Source organism: Patella vulgata, chromosome 6 (assembly GCF_932274485.2).
Source record: "Patella vulgata chromosome 6, xgPatVulg1.2, whole genome shotgun sequence".
NCBI classification, from domain to species: Eukaryota; Metazoa; Mollusca; class Gastropoda; family Patellidae; genus Patella; species Patella vulgata.
In genome coordinates this window covers 10053213-10074908 of record NC_065884.2, presented here as the reverse complement: position 1 = coordinate 10074908, position 21696 = coordinate 10053213, and the positions used below count along the sequence as shown (strand labels likewise).

General features: G+C 35.8%; 1 protein-coding gene and 1 long non-coding RNA gene across 2 annotated transcripts in view; both read right to left on the bottom strand.

The window, feature by feature from the left end:
* Positions 1 to 4724: 4724 nt before the first annotated feature.
* On the bottom strand, positions 4725 to 7226 carry LOC126825176 (uncharacterized). The gene is made up of 3 exons (XR_007681826.2): positions 7123 to 7226; positions 5918 to 5989; positions 4725 to 4958 (listed from the first exon to the last, which is right to left on the bottom strand). It is a non-coding gene; the product is annotated as an uncharacterized LOC126825176 (long non-coding RNA).
* Positions 7227 to 12362: 5136 nt separating this feature from the next.
* LOC126825164 (TLC domain-containing protein 2) overlaps positions 12363 to 21696 on the bottom strand; it is a 28458-nt gene continuing 19124 nt past the window's right edge. Inside the window, exon 4 of the mRNA XM_050554671.2 lies at positions 12363 to 21109. Within this exon, the coding sequence (XP_050410628.1) occupies positions 20651 to 21109 (459 nt within the window). The 3' untranslated portion in view covers positions 12363 to 20650. The remainder of the gene's footprint in view (positions 21110 to 21696) is intronic.

The window sequence follows — 21696 nt, the reverse complement described above, 5'->3', positions numbered from 1 at the left end:
GTTTATACCACAATTCTAACCCTAACCCTTCAGAGTGGTTTTACCCACAATCCAGCTTCAATTTGTACGTTTGACATGTAACTTGTAAACCTAACCCTAACCCTAGAAAGATATTTTCCAGATTGGCCAAGATCTAGTTTTGTGCCCTCACATGTCATCGTATATCAGGCTTCAGTTCATTGCTAAAGATCGCTGTACGCGCATGCGAATTGACGAACTAAATATATACCATGTATTGGGCCTAACTGCCTGCTTGCGTTGTGTTGTGTGGACGTTAAAATCATTTATATGTATTTCTCCTTACAGATGATGATGATGATGATGACGATGACAAAAGACGTTATTATGGTAGCAGCATTGGTCGCCCACAGTACAGACCTACCTTTAAGCGTTTTTTCCACCACATTTCATACAAGCCCGAAAAGGTGATGGTTGCTAATCCTTGTCCGTTATATAAATACGGACTCTACGAAGATCCCAACGACTGTGGCGCTTTCTTCCAATGTTCCCCATCTGGGTTGGTTCGTACCAGATGTGCTAAGGGAACCCTTTTCGATAGGAACGTCCAGCAATGTAATAGTAAAGAATTTGTCACGTGTTACAGCGGCGTCAGTTGTCCACATCCATACGGTCTCTTCCCTAACCCCAGATTCTGTAACAAGTTCGTGAATTGTTTCAAGAATATCCCCTACGTTCAAGCTTGTCCAGCTGGTCTGGTGTTTAATGCTGTTGCTCCTGGTAAAGGTTTCTGTGATTACCCTAAAAATGTATATTGTGAAGGTAAAGAGATCGCTGTAATTAAAGTCCACAAACCTGTCGTTAAACACCCAGTCTACACCCCAGTTGAGCACCCAGTTGAACATCCCGTCTACACCCCAGATGAACGACCAGTCTACAAACCAGTTGAACGACCAGTCTATACGAAAGTCCACAAGGAACCTAAGAATTATAACCCTATAGATAATTCAGGAGACTATGCTGAATACAGGCGACGCAAACAAACCGTAATCTACAAACGACCAATTACATTCCACAAGCAGCCAACTATCCACAAAGAACCCACGGTCCACCCAACAAAACAACCACGACAATATAGCTCTATTGATAATTCTAATGACTACGCTGAATATGCTAAACAAAAGTCGACTGTTTACAACAACGATGGTCGTTATGAAGATGAGGACCGTTACGACAACGATGACCGTTACGATAACGATGACCATTACGATAACGATGATCGTTACGACAACGATGATCGTTACGATAACGATGACCGTTACGACAACAATAACGACGATCGTTACGACAACGATGATCGTTACGACAACGATGACCGTTACGACAACGACGATCGCTACGACAACGACGATCGCTACGGCGATAAGAAATAACTTGGATAACTTTGATTATTAATTATTTATTATTTATTCTAAATGTATTTTCAAGGCAGAGTCCTCTTAACGATGTAATTCAAAGAGGGTCACTTTTTTAATTTTAGAGATTTTTTGGTGAATATATAATGATCATCACCAGCCAAAGAAGAAATTATTTGCGATAGATGTATTAGTATTAACAATAATATCAGAAACGGCAATACATGTCGATTTGCAGGCATACGGGAAAACTTTGACAGTGTAGCGTCAAATAAGATCGCTTTATCCTACAGACATACACCGCAGTGCTCAAACCGGTCATCGATTCTGCATCATCTGGCCTATCTTGGTATTGAATTTATTTTCTAGAGGCTTCAGCATTCAGGCTCTAGTCCCGCCAGTCACGTGCTTACCCCATTGCTGTTCCCAAAGGTATTCTATTTATGTGGCGCAATAGATCCTCCAAAGACTAAGGGACGAATTTCACTGTAACATTGAACGGACTCACTACAAGAGAAATTTCAGTGGTACCATGGGATTTACGAAACCATTCATGGAAATCCAACCAATGTGTCGAATTTCTTATTTTAATTTCAAAAACAACAAAAATTATGTATGTCCATATACTCGAAACGAAATTCCAATTTAATCTTATAGAACTAGCCCCATAGGTATTCTAAATAATAAATTCCTTAGTTCGCATTTATCAACATATTTATATATTTTTTTTATTTCATAGCCATATATATATAATGATTGTACAATGAAATGTGGTGCAATATAATTTGTCCATAAAATAAAAATTAAAGATTTAAGAAAAGTGTTTTTGGTGTATAATGACATTATTTAGTTTTCATTATATTGGATGAAAATCAACCGGTTTCTAGTTTGAATGTCAAAGAAATGGAATGAAGTGAAATGAGGTTTAACGTCCTATTGTTCCGTCTGTGATATCACTACTGTGGTAACTGATGTTAAACATCAACCAGTCTTTCGGTTTCAGGGGAGAATAAAAATGCCAATTTAAATTTCTGGACTCAGACTAGCAATTATTTGCCCATTGACTGCAATGTTAAATGACTGTAACATCACAGGCTGTAGCTTTTTGCTCAACATTCCGTTGGTTCCACTCTTTATAGGCACAATGAGGACAACATTTGGCAATCTCCTCATCATAATTTTGTAGGGGGTTGACCGTTTAGATTTTTTGCTACACGGATTCGAAGTTGACAGGGGTGAAAATCTCACTTCCGACACAATGATTGCTCTGCTGAAAGACACTTTACACCCCCTATCCCTCCGCTGTAATATCATCAGTATTACCCAAAACTGCTATGAAATTGCAAATTTGATCCCTTTTCTCCAATTCTAGACCAAAAAGTCAACCCAAAAATGCAGGAAGAGGGGAGAAAAAAATTAAGGGAAAAATTGTCTATTTATAACTCGCACTACATGAAATAAGGGGAAATAATTACTAGTCTTAGTCCTTCTTTCAAATTTTTTATCCTATAGTTGTCTCCCTTCCTCTACACTGTGGTTTTTGTTTGCTTTTTCGGGCTTTATTTTTTTTATGTTTTTTTACTCAATTTTTCCTCTTTTCATTTGATGCAAGGTTTGTTAGTTTTTTTTAATCATCCTTTACCAAATTGAAAACAGCTAAGTTTCATCGATTTTGACCAGGATAATGCATTCTATTAGACTGATCTAGTGTGTTTTTTTTTTTCGGTTTGTGTTTGTCCCGGTTGCTAGGGTTTGATTCCGTTGAAATTAGTCCTCGTTGTCCCCTTTTAAAAGGTGTAGGGCGAGTGGGGCTGACAAAAGAGAGAGAGGGAAATGGGGTTTAACGTCCACTCGACACAGACTAGGTCATTTCGGGACTAACACATGATTCAATTTTATTTCAATAATTCGCTTGCGCGTAGGGGTCTTTGGCAGTGGGAGAAAATCCACGAAGTTGGACAGGCGACCCTACTCCTTGTCACGTACAACGGGGGAATCGAAACCCCACCAGTTGACTCAATGACAGACCGTATGATACAGCGCGCGCGTGCTAAACATTCGGCCATCCAACCCCCCTTGGGGCTGACAAGGAACAGCCTGTATTCCTTCGGTTGCCACGTTGGCGTGCACGTAAAAGAACCCTTGACAGATGGAATTCGACGAAAAGAATGCGGAAATGCCACTTTTCCGACAAAACTTCTCTCTTTGAAGTTGATAAAAGGAATTAAAATATTTATTAACACTTTCCATGGCGTATTCCCCTCTGCATTAACCCTATGATGCATGATAGTAGGACATTAAACCTCATTCCATTTCATTTCTCAAAAACCTTAATTTATTTAAAGATACATTATGGGAGATAAGATAAAGAGATGGCAGTTCTCGCTATAATAGTTAAAAACTAGATAGTTTAAAGGTAATTTGCTGAAAATTTCAGTCAAATTGATCCACTATGAGCCGAGAAAGAAGCGGGTGAAATTTTTGCATAGTCTCGGTCATCATTACTAAAATCATTAATATAAACAGCATAGTCTCGATTATCCACTTTTTCTGATTTAATTGTCAATAGCCGTTAGCGGCATATAGGAATCTAATCCAGCCAACATCGAAGGCTAGCCTTGACATCGAGAGTTTATTATGGTCTGAATAAGTTAATTAATGTCTAATTGATAATTTAGATAACATTTCAGGCCTAAAGAAAGACTTGTAATAAGCAGATTTTGCTCTTGCATAATGCATGTTTAAAGTAAATACCCGAGATGTGCTTTACCCCTAGACGTCCACCCCTACCCAGCCCTCAATAGCCTCCACTCCCTGTTAATCTCGATCACTCGAGCCTTAATAATCTCCATTCGAACACAAGGTAGCTGGGACATTTTAGGGCTAATTCTATTTGTTAAGACCAGCACAATTTTCGTCAAGGTCGCTGGGTTTAGGGCACATGATTGTTGGCGAGATTGTAGGTTAGGGTTATGGATGGGATTAGCGCTAACCCTGTTTACATCTCGTGACCTTTGACCAAACTTGAAGTTGGTTTTATCAAATAGACACATTTTAGAGTAAGTTATCGAGGATATTACCGCCTCAGCCGGTGAAACTGTAGAACTATATAGCTAATACTGTTCATAACAGGCGTCCCACGATCCAACCACATCACTACCACTCGATTATGCACTGCATAAAAAAAACTACATTTTTTCCAATTTTGTTTATCATTTTATTAAAACGATTTACAATTGGCCTCCATGGGATAATCACATATGAGAACATCCGCATTAAAATGGAGTCCCTCCGGACACTTGGAGACACGTGGAATGCCCTTGTGACAATTCAAAAATCGCCCGCAATCACTTGATATAGGAAAAAGACCATCCGGATCCGGGCAAGAATGGGCTGAAAAACACTCAACATCGACAGCATGATTACATGTGACGATATTCTGGTCCCATAGCGTTCCCGTGGGGCACGGCATGTGTACAGGACGACCTGCTAAACACCTGTAAAATTTGGAGCAATCAATGGGATCGGCGAAGAATCCGCTGGCTCTTGGGCAGTAAAATTGGCTGGAGACCATCTTGGTCATACCTAGAAAGAAAGAAGATCAGTTTAAATTTTAAAGCAAACAAATTCGGATTCAATGGGTGTGGTGGGCAGTCAGTGTCAGTGTCATCCACCAAAAACCTGAGCTTATAAAAATGAGGGCATGTTAAAAATGAAATTAAAAGAAATGGGGTTTTACGTCCTACTGGTCGGCTCCATAGGGCTAATGAAGACGTGCGCATGTTAAAAGTAATAATACCGCCAAAAGAGCAAAATATTTACTAAAAGAAAATAGAAGGGTAAATGACACTTGGGAGTTTGTTTTAGTTCAGACCAATGTTATGAACATGGTGTGAGTCCTTTTTGACTTGGTTTTCATCGGCCTAAGAGGGGGGAGCGTATAGTCGTTCGGTTGGCACGAACAAAATTAGGACCCGTGTCCGATACCCATTGACGGCCAACCGTGTTTAAATCCGTTGATAATCAACAGCATCCGATGGCACAGAGAGCTGATTATGGTCTTGGCAAGTTAGTAAATATCTAATTTATAATTCATATAACACTTAAAGATACATTCTCGCGTACAAACTTTGTGATTTGATGATATATTTGGACGAAAAATATATTCAAAGTAAAACTGTTCCCAAAACCGCCTAACCATTTGATCAAGAAATAACAACCGCTCCCTCACTTAAGCTGGCAGCTAACAGTCGGGTTGCCAGTTAGTGATACCCTGACAATTTTGTCCAGTGCTTGCCGCATGGGCGTTTATCGGGTAATCCAGTATTTTTTCTAGTCAGATTGGGTATCTATATTTTCCATATATACCAAATTTGACATACTTTTATTGGAAATAACCACCCTATAAATACTTTTCTGGGAAAGTATCTTTAAGGCACAAAGAAAGACCTGCAATCAGCAGATGTAGCTCTTGTATAATGCATCTTTATTGGTTGACTGTGATTAATGGGTGTATATTATGATATGAATAGTATATGACTTACACACAATCACGATTAATTTACATAAAACAGACAACGGCATTGTTCTTGATCTCTTCTTTATGTCTTTATATTCTAAAAATAACAAACATATAAATAGATAATTAATATAAGCAACAATAACCATTTATAGCTGATGGTAATAACATTGATAGCAAATGGCAATAACATTTATAGCAAATGACAATGGCTTGTATAGCAGATGGCAATAACATTTATAGCAAATGGAAATAGCGAAGCAGCAATAACAATTATAGCAAAAGGAAATAGCTAAGCAACAATAACAAATATAGCAAATGAAAATAACAAATAGCTAACAATCAATGAAAATAACAATTATAAAAACAAATGAAAATAACAGTTATAAAAACAAATGAAAATAACAAATGGTCAAATAACAATTTAAAAAAAAAAATGAAATTAACACGTCATAACACAATAACAATTACAAACAAACATCCCACCACTAACTCGCCCGTACCAGTAACAAAACATAACGCGTCCCTTCCGAAATAAAAAGCCAACAGAAACACCCAGTATGACACAATGACCACCACCATAAGAGATGAGAAGGATAGCTAAAATAAATGACATGCAATGGGGTTTAACGTACTACTTTTCTGCACTGACTGGAATAATAAAGACGGACATACGCCATGCAGTGTGCTATGCGGGAATTTTGGACAGCGGTGCTACAACTTATCCTTATTTCATATTCCAGCCGTCAAGGGTTCTTTTACGTGCACGCCAATGTGTATACGCGACATCAGTTTTTCGTCCCATCCGAACAACTACATATTGTCTTTCTCAGACCATCAGTCTTGTCATTGGATACAAATATAATACCCTCTACCTTGAAGGATATCAATTGGAGTTTAAAATGCATTATGTAAGATTTAGATAAAGAGCTGGGCGTTCGTGCTATAATATTTCAAAAAAAGATAACCAAAAAAAATGAATATATGGAAAATTTCATTCAAATTACTTTATTCTGAGCCACGTTTTCACTGTTTGAAGTTTTGACATAGATTGTTTATTATCATAGCAATGTTATTTGTTAATCGAGACTCAGTCTCGCCTCTCCAATTCTAAAATAAGTCATTAAATGACGATCGTATTTCATCCGATGCCCCCCCCCCCACCCGGACGTTAAAATCAATTTCGTTTTCATTTTGATTCAAAATTCAGAATTAATAAAAATAACGAACCTTTACAAGATACAATATCCGTCGAGCGCCGGTGTTAATAATTCAATTTTAAACTGACAGATAATTTCAGATGAACGGATATAACCGTTTGTAGCATGCACGTACTATGTTTTTGTAAACAGTGCCATAGTAATGGCGAATGGATTAACAAGTAAAAAGTCGCGCGTGCGTCTTTAATCAAGGGTTAGTGTAGGATTACAAACACAGAGAAACAAAAGTAATGAATGGTTTGTGAAATGTTTGGCCGGCTTGACATGCACGTGTTGAACGTGAAAATAATGAGTTTCTAGATGTAATTTAAATAAAGTATTTCTTTAAGAAGCTTTTAATAAAGTGAGAAGCGATTAGCGTTTTGTCTTGAACATTTTACAACTATTATTATAGACACGAGGTGGTGTTTAACAAGTCTTCTGTCCAATACTTTAGAGATTTGGGGATAAAATTATGGTAACTTATTTATTGTATGTCTTTGGGTGTGCGTGTACAGTGTGTGAGTGAGATGGGGGCAGGGGAGAGGAAGAGGGTCGGGGAGGAATCTATGTTGCCAGCAGACCCGTAACTAGGGGGGGGGGGGGCTGCAAAAAGTCCCCCCCCCCCGTGAAAACTTTTTGGACCATAAAAACAATAGGTATACGTTGTCTGTCAATTTTACAGAACCCCCTGAGAACACTTCCCGCCCCCCTCATTGCTCTGAGCTAGGTACGGCCCTGGTTGCCAGATTAATGGCGTTAAGAACTGTCCTCTTTTTAATTCTGAAAGTTCGGGTTATTTTAATATGATGGATTAAAATTTTAAACTAACTTTCATTTTATTTATTTTATCTTTTGTTATGTTTACCCAATTGTTTGGCGACCACTTACATATCCAGCTGTAACAATGGCGTAACACGGGTACTCCGCGTCCTGTGTGTAGCTCCCACTATAGGTCTATTTTACGAAATTTTGTTTAATTGTGCGGAAAAGGGAAATAAAATTAAATATATTTAATAATTGTTTCGAATAAAAGTTATAACAAGCATATAATTTCATACTTTTAGCAGAAGCGTAAAAATAAAAGGCTAGGACATTAATAAACGGGTACTATAGACCAGAACCCAGAGAAACATGATTGTGCAACTCTTAACACTTGCGTCCGAGGATAACAACAGCGCCCTCTTCCCGCCCTCTCTCGCTACGCCCCTGGGATGCAATATTACTAGCACTCTCTACATGACCTATTCCACTTTACATTTAGTTCAACATGTCTGTTATACTATCTTGTCTTACAAAATGGCGGCGATCATTATGAATATTAAAATTAGACCTACCCCACCGACTTATTAATATTATTTATGAAACATAAGTAATCTTACTGCTAAATGTTCTTCTGTGATCGTCTTATAAGTCTAAAGATAAACTTCCAAGTTGATGAAGCTCTCTCCAAGATCCTTTTTTTAGCAGAACCATGTAAACCGAATAAGTGGCGGGAGTGAATGGAATAGCCACGACTGGGCAACACAGGTGGCTAAAAATAAGTCTTCAGTGAAATGCTTATACAGGTGTATTTGAAGTGATTTAAGTCAAGAAATTGCTGTATGGTGGACAAATCAAGCCTGACACAGACAAAATAATTACAAAATGCCTTGTAAACAATATTGGTTGTAAGAATGGCCAAACATTGACATTATAACAATGCATACATATTTTTTACATGGTTGTCATATTTCTTGAGTTGTCAAAATTAATGTCCCTTGATTACTTGTCTAAATATATTCCAAAATTTTACCCAAAACGATCGTCCCAAAATAACCATTCACTTAAAAGACATGATATATTGTTCCAATCTATTAGTTTCGTCATCTGATTGTGTATTATAGACAATCTTGTTAAACAATAATTGGAGCGAAATGGGTTAAATATTTGGACACTTGTAATTCATCTTCTGTGGTGTTGCTGTAAGGACATTTATATTGTTCTCGCATGATTACCTTATTTATGTCCCGTGCTCAGTAAACAGACAGGATTTTATCTGTTTTTACCTTTTTATTGTGTTTTATGCTATTATAATTATTTATGATGTGAAGATGTTCGCAAGGTTTGTTTTACCTGCATATCTAATGTTTAGAGAGAGAGACAGAGAGAGGGGTGTTTGTTTTACCTGAATATCTAATGTTTAGGGTTAGTGTGTGTGTGTGTGTGAGGAGAGAGAGAGAGATGGGGTTTAACGCCCACTCGACACAAACTAGGTCATTTCGGGATTAACACATGGTTCAATTTTACTTCAATAATTTGCTTGCGCGTAGGGGTTTTTAGCAATGGCAAGAAACTGCAGGACCCGGAGAAAATCCATGAGGTTGGACAGGCAACCCTACTCCATATCACGTACAACCGGGGAATCGAAACCACGCCAGTTGACTCAATGACAGACCTTATGATACAGCGCGAACGTGCTAACCATTCGGCCATACAACCCCCACTAGGGTTAGTGAATGTACATAAAATAGCAAAACTATATCGGATAGTTGCATATAACTTTTGGTCAGTTTTATTCACAAAAATATATTTATAATTGACCTTTTAACAAATGGGTAATGGTGATATTATAATGGTGATAAAATTGTAAATTGTCTGTATTTCATTCTTCCAATCTTTCAATATTTCATTCGTTCAGTATTCATTCATTCAATTAAACATTTCTATTATTTTTTTATGTTTCTATTAATCCTTCATTATTAATTAGACGATAAGCTGATAATCTACTGACAGACAGTTGACAGCTGACACATTAATGATTTTAATTATTATCTTATTGTTTTATTTTACCGTAATGTCTTTTATATTTAATCATTCCTCTTTAATTGTTATTATTTGTAGTAAACTTGGTGTATATTGTTAATTCCTAAGATATCATTTTATTATCAATACGGATATGTACATTGACAAAGCATTCTAGGTTTCATTCCGTCTACAAGTCAGTTACCCTTCTTGTCGGATGTGCTGTTCTCCGCAGGCCGGTTGCCAGCTCGCTATCTTCGGAGGGGCAGTGAAGTTTTTAGGGGGGGGGGGCACACCTGGCACAGTCTACAGTAGATATTTTAGAGCTATGGTCAGCAATTTTTTTTCGGGGAGGGGGGGGCAAAACATTTTCTCGGGGGGCATTGCCCCCCCCCCCTTGCCCCCCTCTGGTTACGGGCCTGGTTCTCCGTATGGTGTTTAATGTTTTCTGGAAATAAATAGTTTCAGGGCTAGTTCCAGTCTTTAGTTATTATCGATGATTCACACTGGGGAGGTATCACACGATCAAATGTTGGTATCAAGTGTAGGGTCAGATATCACATCATCAAATACTGGTATCAAGTGTAGTAGGGGTCAGGTATCATCCTTAACAAATGCTAGTAATAAGAGTAGTAGGGGCCAGGTATCACACCATCATATTGTATCACTAGGTCAAATCCTAATGTCAAGTGTAGTGGGGCCAGGTATCACCAGATCAGTTGGTGTTATCAAGTATAATAGGAATCTGGTACAATGCCATCAAATGTTGGTATGAAGTGTAGTAAGGGTCAGGTATCATCCTTAATAAATGCTAGTATCAAGTGTATTAGGGGCCAGGTATCACCCCATCAAATGCTGGTATCAATTGTAGTGAGGACAAAGTAGGGGCCAGGTATTACTAAATCAAATCTTAGTATCAAGTTAGTAGGGGCCAAGTATCACCAGATCAATTGGTGGTATCATGTATAGTAGGGATCTGGTATCATCCTATCAAATCCTAGTATCAAGTGTAGTAGGGGCCAGATATCACCCCAACAAATACTGATATCAAGTTTAGTAAGGACCAGGCATCGCCAGATTAAATGCTAGTAGAAAGTTGGTAGGGTCCAGATCAGATGTTGGTATCAAGTGTAGTAGGAGCCAAGTATCACTAGATCAAATACTGGTATCAAGTGTAGTAGGGACCAGCTGTCACCCCATGTAATCCAGGTATTGGAGAGAGAGAAATGGGGTTTAACTTCCACTCGACACAAACTAGGTCATTTTGGGACTAACATATAGTTCAATTTTTTTCAATATTGCTTGCGCATAGGGGTCTTTAGCAGTGGGAGGAAACCGGAGAACATGGAGAAAACCCACGAGGTTGGACAGGCGACCCTACTCCTTGTCACGTACAACCAGGGAATCGAAATTCTGCCAGTTGACTCAATGACAGACCTTATGACAATGTGAACATGTTAACCATTCGGCCATCCAACCCCAAGACTGGTATCAAGTGTTGTTGGCTTGGGCGTCACACATGGGTGGGTCCGACCCCCCCAAATGGGGGGTCTGAATATACTTGAGTTGGACCCCCCAAAAAAATTTACATAGTAGGCCCCAACTCCTATTTATTTACAACAATTATTAGGATTAGTTAAGATTCTATCTGTATAAAACCTGTACATATCCCAATATGGTTTATACTGCTAAAATAAAACACAGAGATAATCATCCTGGAAACATGTGTGAAGTGAAAAGTACCTGTGTTCCATAAAATTGTGTCTAGTTAGCCTGTCAGTAATATTTTGTTAATGTTTTTCTGCCATTTATTAGAGAGAATCACATGTATGTACCCAAAAACATAACCGCCTAAACCAACTATTTATCGCCCGCTCAGCCAGAAACGTAACCATAATGCTTTTGCACGCGGTGTCTTGGTAGACAGCATGACCACATGATGTTTGTTTATATTTTTTAGGGGTTTTAAAAAATAGGTTAAGGGTTAGGGTTGCGGACCCCCCTCAATATATATTTCACGGCTACGCCTCTGGTTTTTGGGACCTGATATCACAATGATGGTATCGACTATCGAGTGTAGTACCGACAAAGAATCAGCAAATCAAATGTTGGTATCATGTGTAGTTGGGGCCAGGTATCACACAATCAAATACTGGTATCAAGTTTAGTTTGGGCCTAGTATCACACCATCAAATGCTGGTATCAAGTTTAGTAGGAGCCGGTATCACACCATCAAATGCTAGTCTAAAGTGTAGTAGGGATAAAGTATCACCTCATCAAATGCTAGTTTCTACTGTAGTAGGGGCCAGATCATATGTTGGTATCAAATGTAGTAGGGACAAAGTATGAAGTGCGCTAGGGGCCAAGTAAAATAAGGTTAAATACTGACACAGTTGTTTGTTGGATTTTTTTGATTCTGACAACATTTTACAATGTGACATATAAGCTATCAAATTTTAGTCAATAACAACATATAAAAGCCATATCTTATTTCTGTCTATTTATTAATACAAATTATACAATTAAATCATATATAAAAATACAGCTTTTATTTCCATGGCAACAGATCAATAGCAAAACAGGAGGCGAGCTATATATATATATTTGAGCAAAGAAAAAAAGAAAGCTAAACGGCAGCCAAGTGTTTCAAGGGAGATAATATAAAACTGCACAGTTTATATGTATTTATATTATATCCCTGGGCTTAAAGACGAGTAAATTACAGCAGGAGGGAGAGAGAGTGGCACAAAATTATCAAATTGTGTTTTAATACACATTAAAGGACCCTACAGAGGTCACAGATTTTTTTGGATGTTAAATGCCTATATAATGCCCTAAAAATTTACTGCAAAGCGCAAAACATAAAATATAAATTTATTGCAAAGAGAAAAACATAAAAATGATAAGTTTACTGCAAAGTGCAAAACATAAAAAAAAATATAATATAATACACAGATAGCAAGGCCTACTTATATCACAGGCAAATTTAACTACTTTTAACAGATCATTGCTACAAGGGGAGACAACTGCATTTCATCCAGTAAGGACTAGTAGAAGGCTAAAACAGTAACATTGTGTTCGATCTCGCTAAAAAAAAGTAGCAAAATCTTTTAAATCGCTAAAAAAAGTAGCAAAATCTTTTAAATCATGTGTAATTTCAACAAATGAAATTGACCTTCCAACTGTTCTATCAGTGTGTACTACTGTGGTAATGGTTAATATTTTGGCGGTTACAGAAATTAATAGCATTTCCGTGATAAATACAAGTGTTCTTGTTGAAATACTAATATACTGAGTAATTGTGTATCCATAAAATCATAGCTTGTGTTATATTAGACAAGTTAATTAGTAATGCTGATAATGGTAGAAGGATGTTAGATTATTTATAAATAATTTCAGTAATTAACTTGCTCTATGCATGAGGTCCATGCTCTATGGCAGACCTTTTGACTCGACCACCAACCCCCAAATACAATGGATAGGGGAGCTATAAATACAAAGATCTAATTTGATATATTGTAGGACATAATTGCTTCATTGCTATTCATTAGCTTTTCATAAGAAAATTAGTTTCTCAACAATTTTTCCAAAGTGGTCTGAATCCTGGCTCCATCTCTATAGCAGGCATTATGCACACAGAATAGCTATCTGAGAAAAGATCTCTGCCAGTAAACTATTTTGTAATGTCGTTCTAATCCGTTTTACATCCTTTATAAACACAAAGAGTAAATAAAATATACAATTTCGATTTTATTAAATGGAAGCAGAATAAATACTTCTATAAATCCTTGAAGTATGCTTAGTGTTTTCAACTAAAATTGTTGATTTAGAAATTAAAATGTTAGGTCAATTAGCTTCGTGTCCGTTCCCAAGCAGAATTACTTGTAGACAGACAGGGTAACTTTGGTATCTATAAAGGTTGATTTATACTCCACTAAGCGAAGCCGCGAGCAAAGAATTGTCTTTGCATACCTGTGTGTGCTTCAAAGCCAAGAAAGTAATTTCCCAATTGGTCTGAGTCCTGGCTCCACCCACTATAACATCTATAAAATATAATAAAGCTGTAGATATCACTAATACTATCTATTTACTGACTAGAGATAAAGAGATAAAAATATATATAATAGAAACTGGCCAGCCCAGTTTCTAGGTAACCCGTTAGCACCTGTACAGTCTTAAACTAACTGAAATTACTGCTCCCTGGGTCACATCAAAGTGCTCAATAGAGAGAGAGAAATGGGGTTTAATGTCCACTCGACACAAACTACGTCATTTCATTTCGGGACTAACATGGTTCAATTTTATTTCAATAATTCGCTTGTGCGTAGGGGTCTTTCTTTAGCAGTGGGAGAAAACCGGAGAAAACCCACGAGGTTGGACAGGCGACCCTACTCCTTGTCACGTACAACCGGGGAATTGAAACCATGCCAGTTGACTCAATGACAGACCTTATGATACAGCGCAAGCCCGCTTAACCATTCGGCCATCCAACCCACCTAATTTTCAATAAAATCATATTGAAACTAAACTTGAACTGACATAAAGCTGGGTAATTTTGACAGATGTTTATCAAACATCTTAAAAACCACTAAAAAGTTTGCACAGCCCATAACTTGAAACTTAATACCGGTACGTGTATATCTCAAAAGAGATTCACAGATTTTTTGGAAATTTAGCTTGCGGTCAAATTTCAAACATTGCTAATGTAACTTCAAAATCAAATCAGAAATTTGAAAATTATTCTATGACCAGCAGACGAATAGACAGAAGTCTGGATTTCGATTATTTTGAAATGGTTGTCAATAATTATAACTATATAAATTTATCAAAAACAAGAACTACCCTGGTTATATTATTCACAATTACAAACAAACAATACTGACTGTATTACAAACAATGCAGACTGTATTACAAACCATGCACATTGTATTACAAACAATGCAGACTATATAACAAACAGTACAGACTGTATTACAAACAATTCAGATTGTATTACAAACAGTGCAGACTGTACTACAAACAATGCAGACTGTACTACAAACAATTCAGACTGTATTACAAACAGTACAGACTGTATTACAAACAATTCAGACTGGATTACAAACAATGCAGACTGTATTACCAGGCCTGGAAAAACGGTTTTACATGTACCTGACAAAATGTCAGGCACTAATGAAAAAGTACCTGACATTTTCAACTTAGTGCCGGACATGTATTAATAATATCAATAAAAAAGATAAATCAGTGCCGGACAAAATGACAGGCACCAGAGGTTTAGTGCCTGAAAAAGCCTGAATCCGTGCCTGACATTGTCTGTGACAGGTGCCTTATTTCCAGGCTTGTGTATTACAATACTGACTGTATTACAACCAAACAATACAGTCTGAATTACAATACAGTCTGAATTACAATACAGGCCGAATAACAACACAGACTATATTAAAAAACAGACTGCATTACAATACAACCAAACAATACAGACTGAATTACAATACAAATTGTATTACAATCAAACATTTGATTTGATAATAAAAAATAATGTGGTATTTTGTGTTTTTGATTGACAATAAGCAATCTTATATGAATCTATTGGATTTTGCAGACAAAGTTGCTGTTAAAGGGATTTTTAATCCCTTGCAAACCAGAATACTATAAAAATAGTTCTGCTGCATTCAGTATTTACAATGAGATGATGAATAGAAAAATATCTAAATTCTTTTGATGGGCCTCTTTTTTTTTTTGGATTGATTGAATTCAAGCCAGGAGATTATTTTGATTTTGTTTTCTTAATTGAAATTTAAACAATCAATTTCAGTAAATTTTAGCTGTAAAACAGTTTTTATTTTCTGAATAATGCACAATCAGTATCGGCAACTTCAAACTTAACATTTTCGGTTAAAGTGAAACCCAATTGGGCTTTAATTATACAGTGAAATCAAATGTGTTGCAAGCATATATTTATTTATTTACAGATACAATTAAATAGTCTCTGTTTTTATCATTTGCATCTCAATTCTAAATAAAATAAAACTAGAAAAATTAAAACTAAAAAAAATTACAATGATCTACTTTTAAAAAATTAATTTTCAGTAAAACTATAAAAGTCTTGGTGAAAAATAAAAATAACTGTATATAACAGAGGTTCATAAAATATATCTAGAAGTTTAAATTCTACCACCCTGAATAGCAAGAATTCTGTTGCTTTTTTAAAAAAAATGAAACTGTAACAATCAACATTAACTATTTATTCTTTCAACGCAAATGAAATAAAACGGGGAACTGACAATGGGGAACCACATCTGAAAATCTACTATACACAAAATTGGTCATGGTTCAATTTTATTTCAATAATTCGCTTGCGCGTAGGGGTCTTTAGCAGTGTGAGGAAACCGGAGGACCCGGAGAAAACCCACGAGGTTGGACAGGCAACTCTACTCCTTGTCACGTACAACCGGGGAATCAAAACCACGCCAGTTGACTCAATGACAGACACACGTTAAACCACTAGAGCACCCAAGCCCCACCCCACCCCAGTTGTAGTCAAAGTGGAGACAATTTCAAGACTCAACTACCATGTTACTGGAATAAATCATAGCAAAGTCTGATAAAAGAAATAACTAGATGGGGTCATAAAAGGGCTTCCACTTCAAAATGTGCATAACACATGGACACTTTGCAAATTAAATTCATAGTTCATGTTTTTATTTATGGTATGTGAATTCACATGTCTGTACCAATTTGTCAATAATCATAGCAAATTCTGATTAACCCGTTAAACATGACATTTTTAAAACGTTAACTACCCCCTATTGTGTAATTAATTTGACGAAGTGACAAAGAACTATGTACTATGTTCTAAGAATAGGTTGGGGAAAATACCTCCAAGGCGTTATATTACGCCCTACACACAGTGAATGGCAGTTGTCCAGGATGTAATGTAACGTCCTACACATCCTGCGATCATGGGGGAATTCCCAAGTGATTCCCCCAAGTGATGAACTATGTTCTAAGAATAGGTTGGGGAAAATACCTCCAAGGCGTTATATTACACCCTACACACAGTGAATGGCAGTTGCCCAGGACGTTATATAATGACCTACGCACTTAATGGATTAACAGTAACAAGATGGAATCATGACGAATTTCAGATTTAAAGTAGCAAATTTCATATTAAAAGAAGCAAATTTCAGATTAAAAGAAGCAAATTTCAGATTAAAAGTAGCAAATTTCAGATTAAAAGCTGCAGATTTCAGATTAAAATTAACAAATTTCAGATTAAAAAAAGCAAATTTCAGATTAAAAAAAGCAAATTTCAGATTAAAAGTAGCAAGTTCACATTAAAAGTAACAATTTCGAATTAGATAAAAGACAAGTATAAAAATCATAGCACAGTGACAAGAAACATGGATTAAAATAAAAAAATCAATAAATAACTGGAGGGGTTGAAATTATAAAATTGGATGGAAATGTTCTATTTGGTATTCAATGATTTAGCAAATAGATACGGTAAATGATTTATATAGTGGTCCGCCCAAAAAATTAGTCGAACTTTGATTTTACATTGGTCTGTAACCATATGTATATCGGTGGGAAACTCCCCCAAACTACCTGTGCTGGCACACTGTTTATTTGGCTTCAACTTGAACTTTTTACTGTTCCAAACATACCGGTTTAATTCATATGATATAAAATGCGAAATGAAATGAAATGGGGTTTAACATCCTACTTTTCTGCTGCAACTGGGCTAATAAGGATAGGCATAAACCATGCAGTGTACTTTCAGAGAAATTTTGCCTGGACAGTGGTGCTACGGCCTATTCTTATTTCTTAAACTGTCAAGGGTTTTTTTTTCATACCATCCAAACAACTTGATGCTGTAATGTTCCTTGCTAGGCCCTCAGTTGTGGCTCCAAGCTGGTAAATCCCATGGAACTTTCTCGGCCACCACGTTAGCCAATCAGTGTCTAACAAACTGAGCCACCAATGCTCCGATATAATGTGCAAAATATTATTATTGCAGTACAAACATTATGAAAGTTGCACCGAAGTAAAGAATGATCCAATTTTTGGTGCCCATTCGATACATTTCATAATTATAAAACTTAATTTGAGGTGTGGGAAGGATTATTTATAATAAAACATTGCAATAATTATTAAGGAAAGACAACTCTCATATACATTTCAAAGATATTCATTAAATAATATATAAAATATTTTTTGTTCAGTCAGATACAAATATAGACTGTTTCAAAAATATTTACTTTTTCATAAAATATATATGTACCTGTCCCAGTGTTAAAAAATCTGAACAGAGAAAATATTCTCTAAAAAACCCTATATTTGCACTTTTATTTTTTCATAAAAAATATATAAGCTTATACAAGCCTATCTGTAACATTCAAAATCTGAACATAGCAAATATAGAACCTTAAAAACAATAATATCTAACTTTCAACATTGTAATCTTCAAAAATAATTCTTTTTTCATACTTTCTAATTAAATCTTTAAATAAAAATTTAAAATGGATGACATCATATTGTTTGTGTAGGATAAACTTATACAGGCCTAGGCCCTATCTGTAACATTAAAAATCAGAACAGAGCAAATATAGTCAGTTTAAACAATATCTCACTTTCAACATTGTAATCTTCAAAAATAACTTATTTTTTATATTTTCTAATTAAATCTTTAAATTACAAGCTAAAATTGATGTAATCATATTGTTGGTGTAGGATAAGGGAGGAAAAACACTCCAAAATATAAATTTATAGTCAAAGTAAAATTTAGTCTAGATAAATTTTCTAACAAAGCCTACATTACAAAATTATTCCTCTTTTATAGTTAATTCAATTCTATCTTTAAAATAACATTTAAAATTTTATAACTGTTGGCACCATACAAAAATGGGGAGGAAAAAAAAAATCCCCAGAATAAAAATGTAAAGTAAAAATAAGTCATGGCGATATCTGACAAATCTAAGTTTGTAAACTTCGGCAAGCTATTTAATAATACAAGAAATTGACATCTATATACGTAATAGAATATAATGTATGTTCAGCTAAATTGTACTTGATAAGCAAGGCTAATAGGATAACTGATCTACTGGAAGAGCAAAGCTAATAGTATAACTCTCTCTTTTAACTGCTTTAAAGTGCGACATGAATCTAGATAAGCTACATGTAAATCTTTTCTGTTAAATAAGATTTTTTTTATCATGGGCAGGCTTTGATGTTTTAAGCAATTGGATATTATTTAAGAATGCAGCGTTTTCATTGGCCAAGAGCAACAATTTGTGCAATGATTCAAGTGTTTAGCCAATGAGCCATCAGTATTCTTAAAATACTTTAGTTTCAAGTTTTCCTGACTAGAGCCAGTGATGTGTGAGAGAGAGAGAGAGAGAGAGAGAGAGAGAGGTCAGGTTCAGTCCACATAAAAATAAACTAGGTCATTTTGGGACTAACAAATGGTTTAATTTTATTTTAATAATTTGCTTGCGCGTAGGGGTCTTTAGCAGTGAGAGTAAACTGAAGGACCCAGAGAAAACGCACAAGGTTGGACAAGCGGGGAAGCGAAACTACACTACTTGATTCAATGACAGACCTTGTGATGCAGCATGCATGAGTTAACCAATTGGCCACCCAACCCCTACAAATTAAAGCGAAATTACCATTGGTATATTTAATGTATATGAAAAAAAAAACAATGTGGTTATATTGTTGCTTGAATTAAAACATTAAAACAAAATGTCAACTGATCATGATAAAAAAATGAAGTTATGATTGTGCAAAGATATTTTGGAAAATTTGGAAATGATGGTGAGAACTATAGACAATAATTATTTTAAAAACAACCGTGCGCTTTACGAACAGCACAATAAATTAAACAACTCTGTTTAGTACTAAACATCACATTAGGTCCTCAGATTAACAAGCACAAACTTTATTTAAACAAGAGTTATGCCCCTTACAAATTATACTTTAACAAAGAGCTATGCGCCTTTCAAATAGGGAGGATGCTTGGCAGAATAATAGATCCACATAGAGATGATCGACATCTTCATCTTAACAAATACAAATTATATTTTAACAAGAGTTATGCCCCTTTTCAATGGGGAGGATGCTTGGCAGCATAATAGATCCACATATATATACACTGGAGTCTGGAGATGACCGACTCCTTCATCTTAACAAATACAAATTATATTTCAACAGGAGTTATGCCCCTTTCAACCTTCCAAAACAAGTAGAAAGCTCATGCTGGATAATAGGGCCTCAATTAAACTGGAGATGACCGATACCTCCATATTAACAAATACAACTGGATAATGGGCCCTCAATTATATATACTGGAGATGCCAGAGATAAATAAAATTATATTCTAACAAGAGTTATATCCTTTTAAATTTCCCATTTGAACGCTGAGTTCAATTGCAAGTTCAGAACATTCCAAATTGATGAAATTCCAAATGAGTGACACAGAACAGAAGTGGTAATGTGGTATGCTGGATTAATCAAATATGGAGAACTTTTTTCTGCGTCAATGATTGGTTACGATATTGTCGTCTGAAATTCTTGTGATTTCTTGATTCTCATCCACAGTGGGATTGCTGTAATTCAATTCTGGAACATTCATCATTCAATCAATATTATTTGGGGTAATCAACTCATAACAATCCTTAATACAACAAATATTAACATAAAGGGGCCATAACTCTTACAGTTATCCATCATTTCACTCAGCAGTACGAAAATTTAAAAACAATTTTAACAAGATATTAATTTGATTTTAAATGTTTATCATTAACATGTTCTACGTTATTATTTCCGTTCATCACAACTGTCTCTTTTTCTCCGTACGCCAACTTTGATTCGGACTTGGATTTCGAAGGTCGTAAAAAGTCGTTTTTCAGCAGACGCCAGAACAAAATGGGGTTCATGACGTTCATAAAAAACATGGAGGAAAATAGGGAATAATAATAAACCTTCGTCACCCTGTCTCGCCAAAACATCATCGAGAGACTAATGGAAACAAGAGAAATTCCGCGGAACACGAAAAATGTCAGCAAGTTCATCACACAAACAATTTTATAAAAGGAATCTTGAAATTGGTATTGTAACATCTGTAAGAGTTTTCTTGAATGAAGGAAGAAAGAGTTCACTTCGGCTAATAGAGCGACACAGTTGAAGGCAATATAGGCTTGTTTGTAAATATTAAAATAAAAAATACTTGTTACCTGAAACGAGAATACAAATGTGATTATATATAATTAAACAGGCATTATTCAAGAGCAGAATCTACAGATCTTTCTTTAGGCCTTAAAGTCTGTAACTCAATATCATCCAGAGTCTTCGACATTGAAAACACAAATTATTTGTCAATTTAAATCAACATTGATGTTGTGATCTTACCGGGAAAAGATGGGCTTCTGATATCCAATATTTAAGACAAAATAAACATTTTACCATTGGTACACGAATCATGTACCATAATGCGTTTCAGCGTCATGTGTAACAAAGGACTCGAAGAACGAGGCTAGATATATTCCACAAGTCATGTCAAACGATGACGACATATTCTTGTCTGGAGAGCATGCGCATAAAATACTATCGGTGTAGACTGGAACAACAAGATGCTAGAGATTACCATTCGATTAAGACTTCTGGCATATTTCGCCGATTATAACTTATTAGAAATTACAGTGAAAACAGAAATGATTGAATGTAAATCAGTTTATATACATTCATATTACATTATTATATATGTTGCGACCCATTTGTGTCAATTTCTAGATCCCAAATATTAGCAACTTAGCTCCTTTAA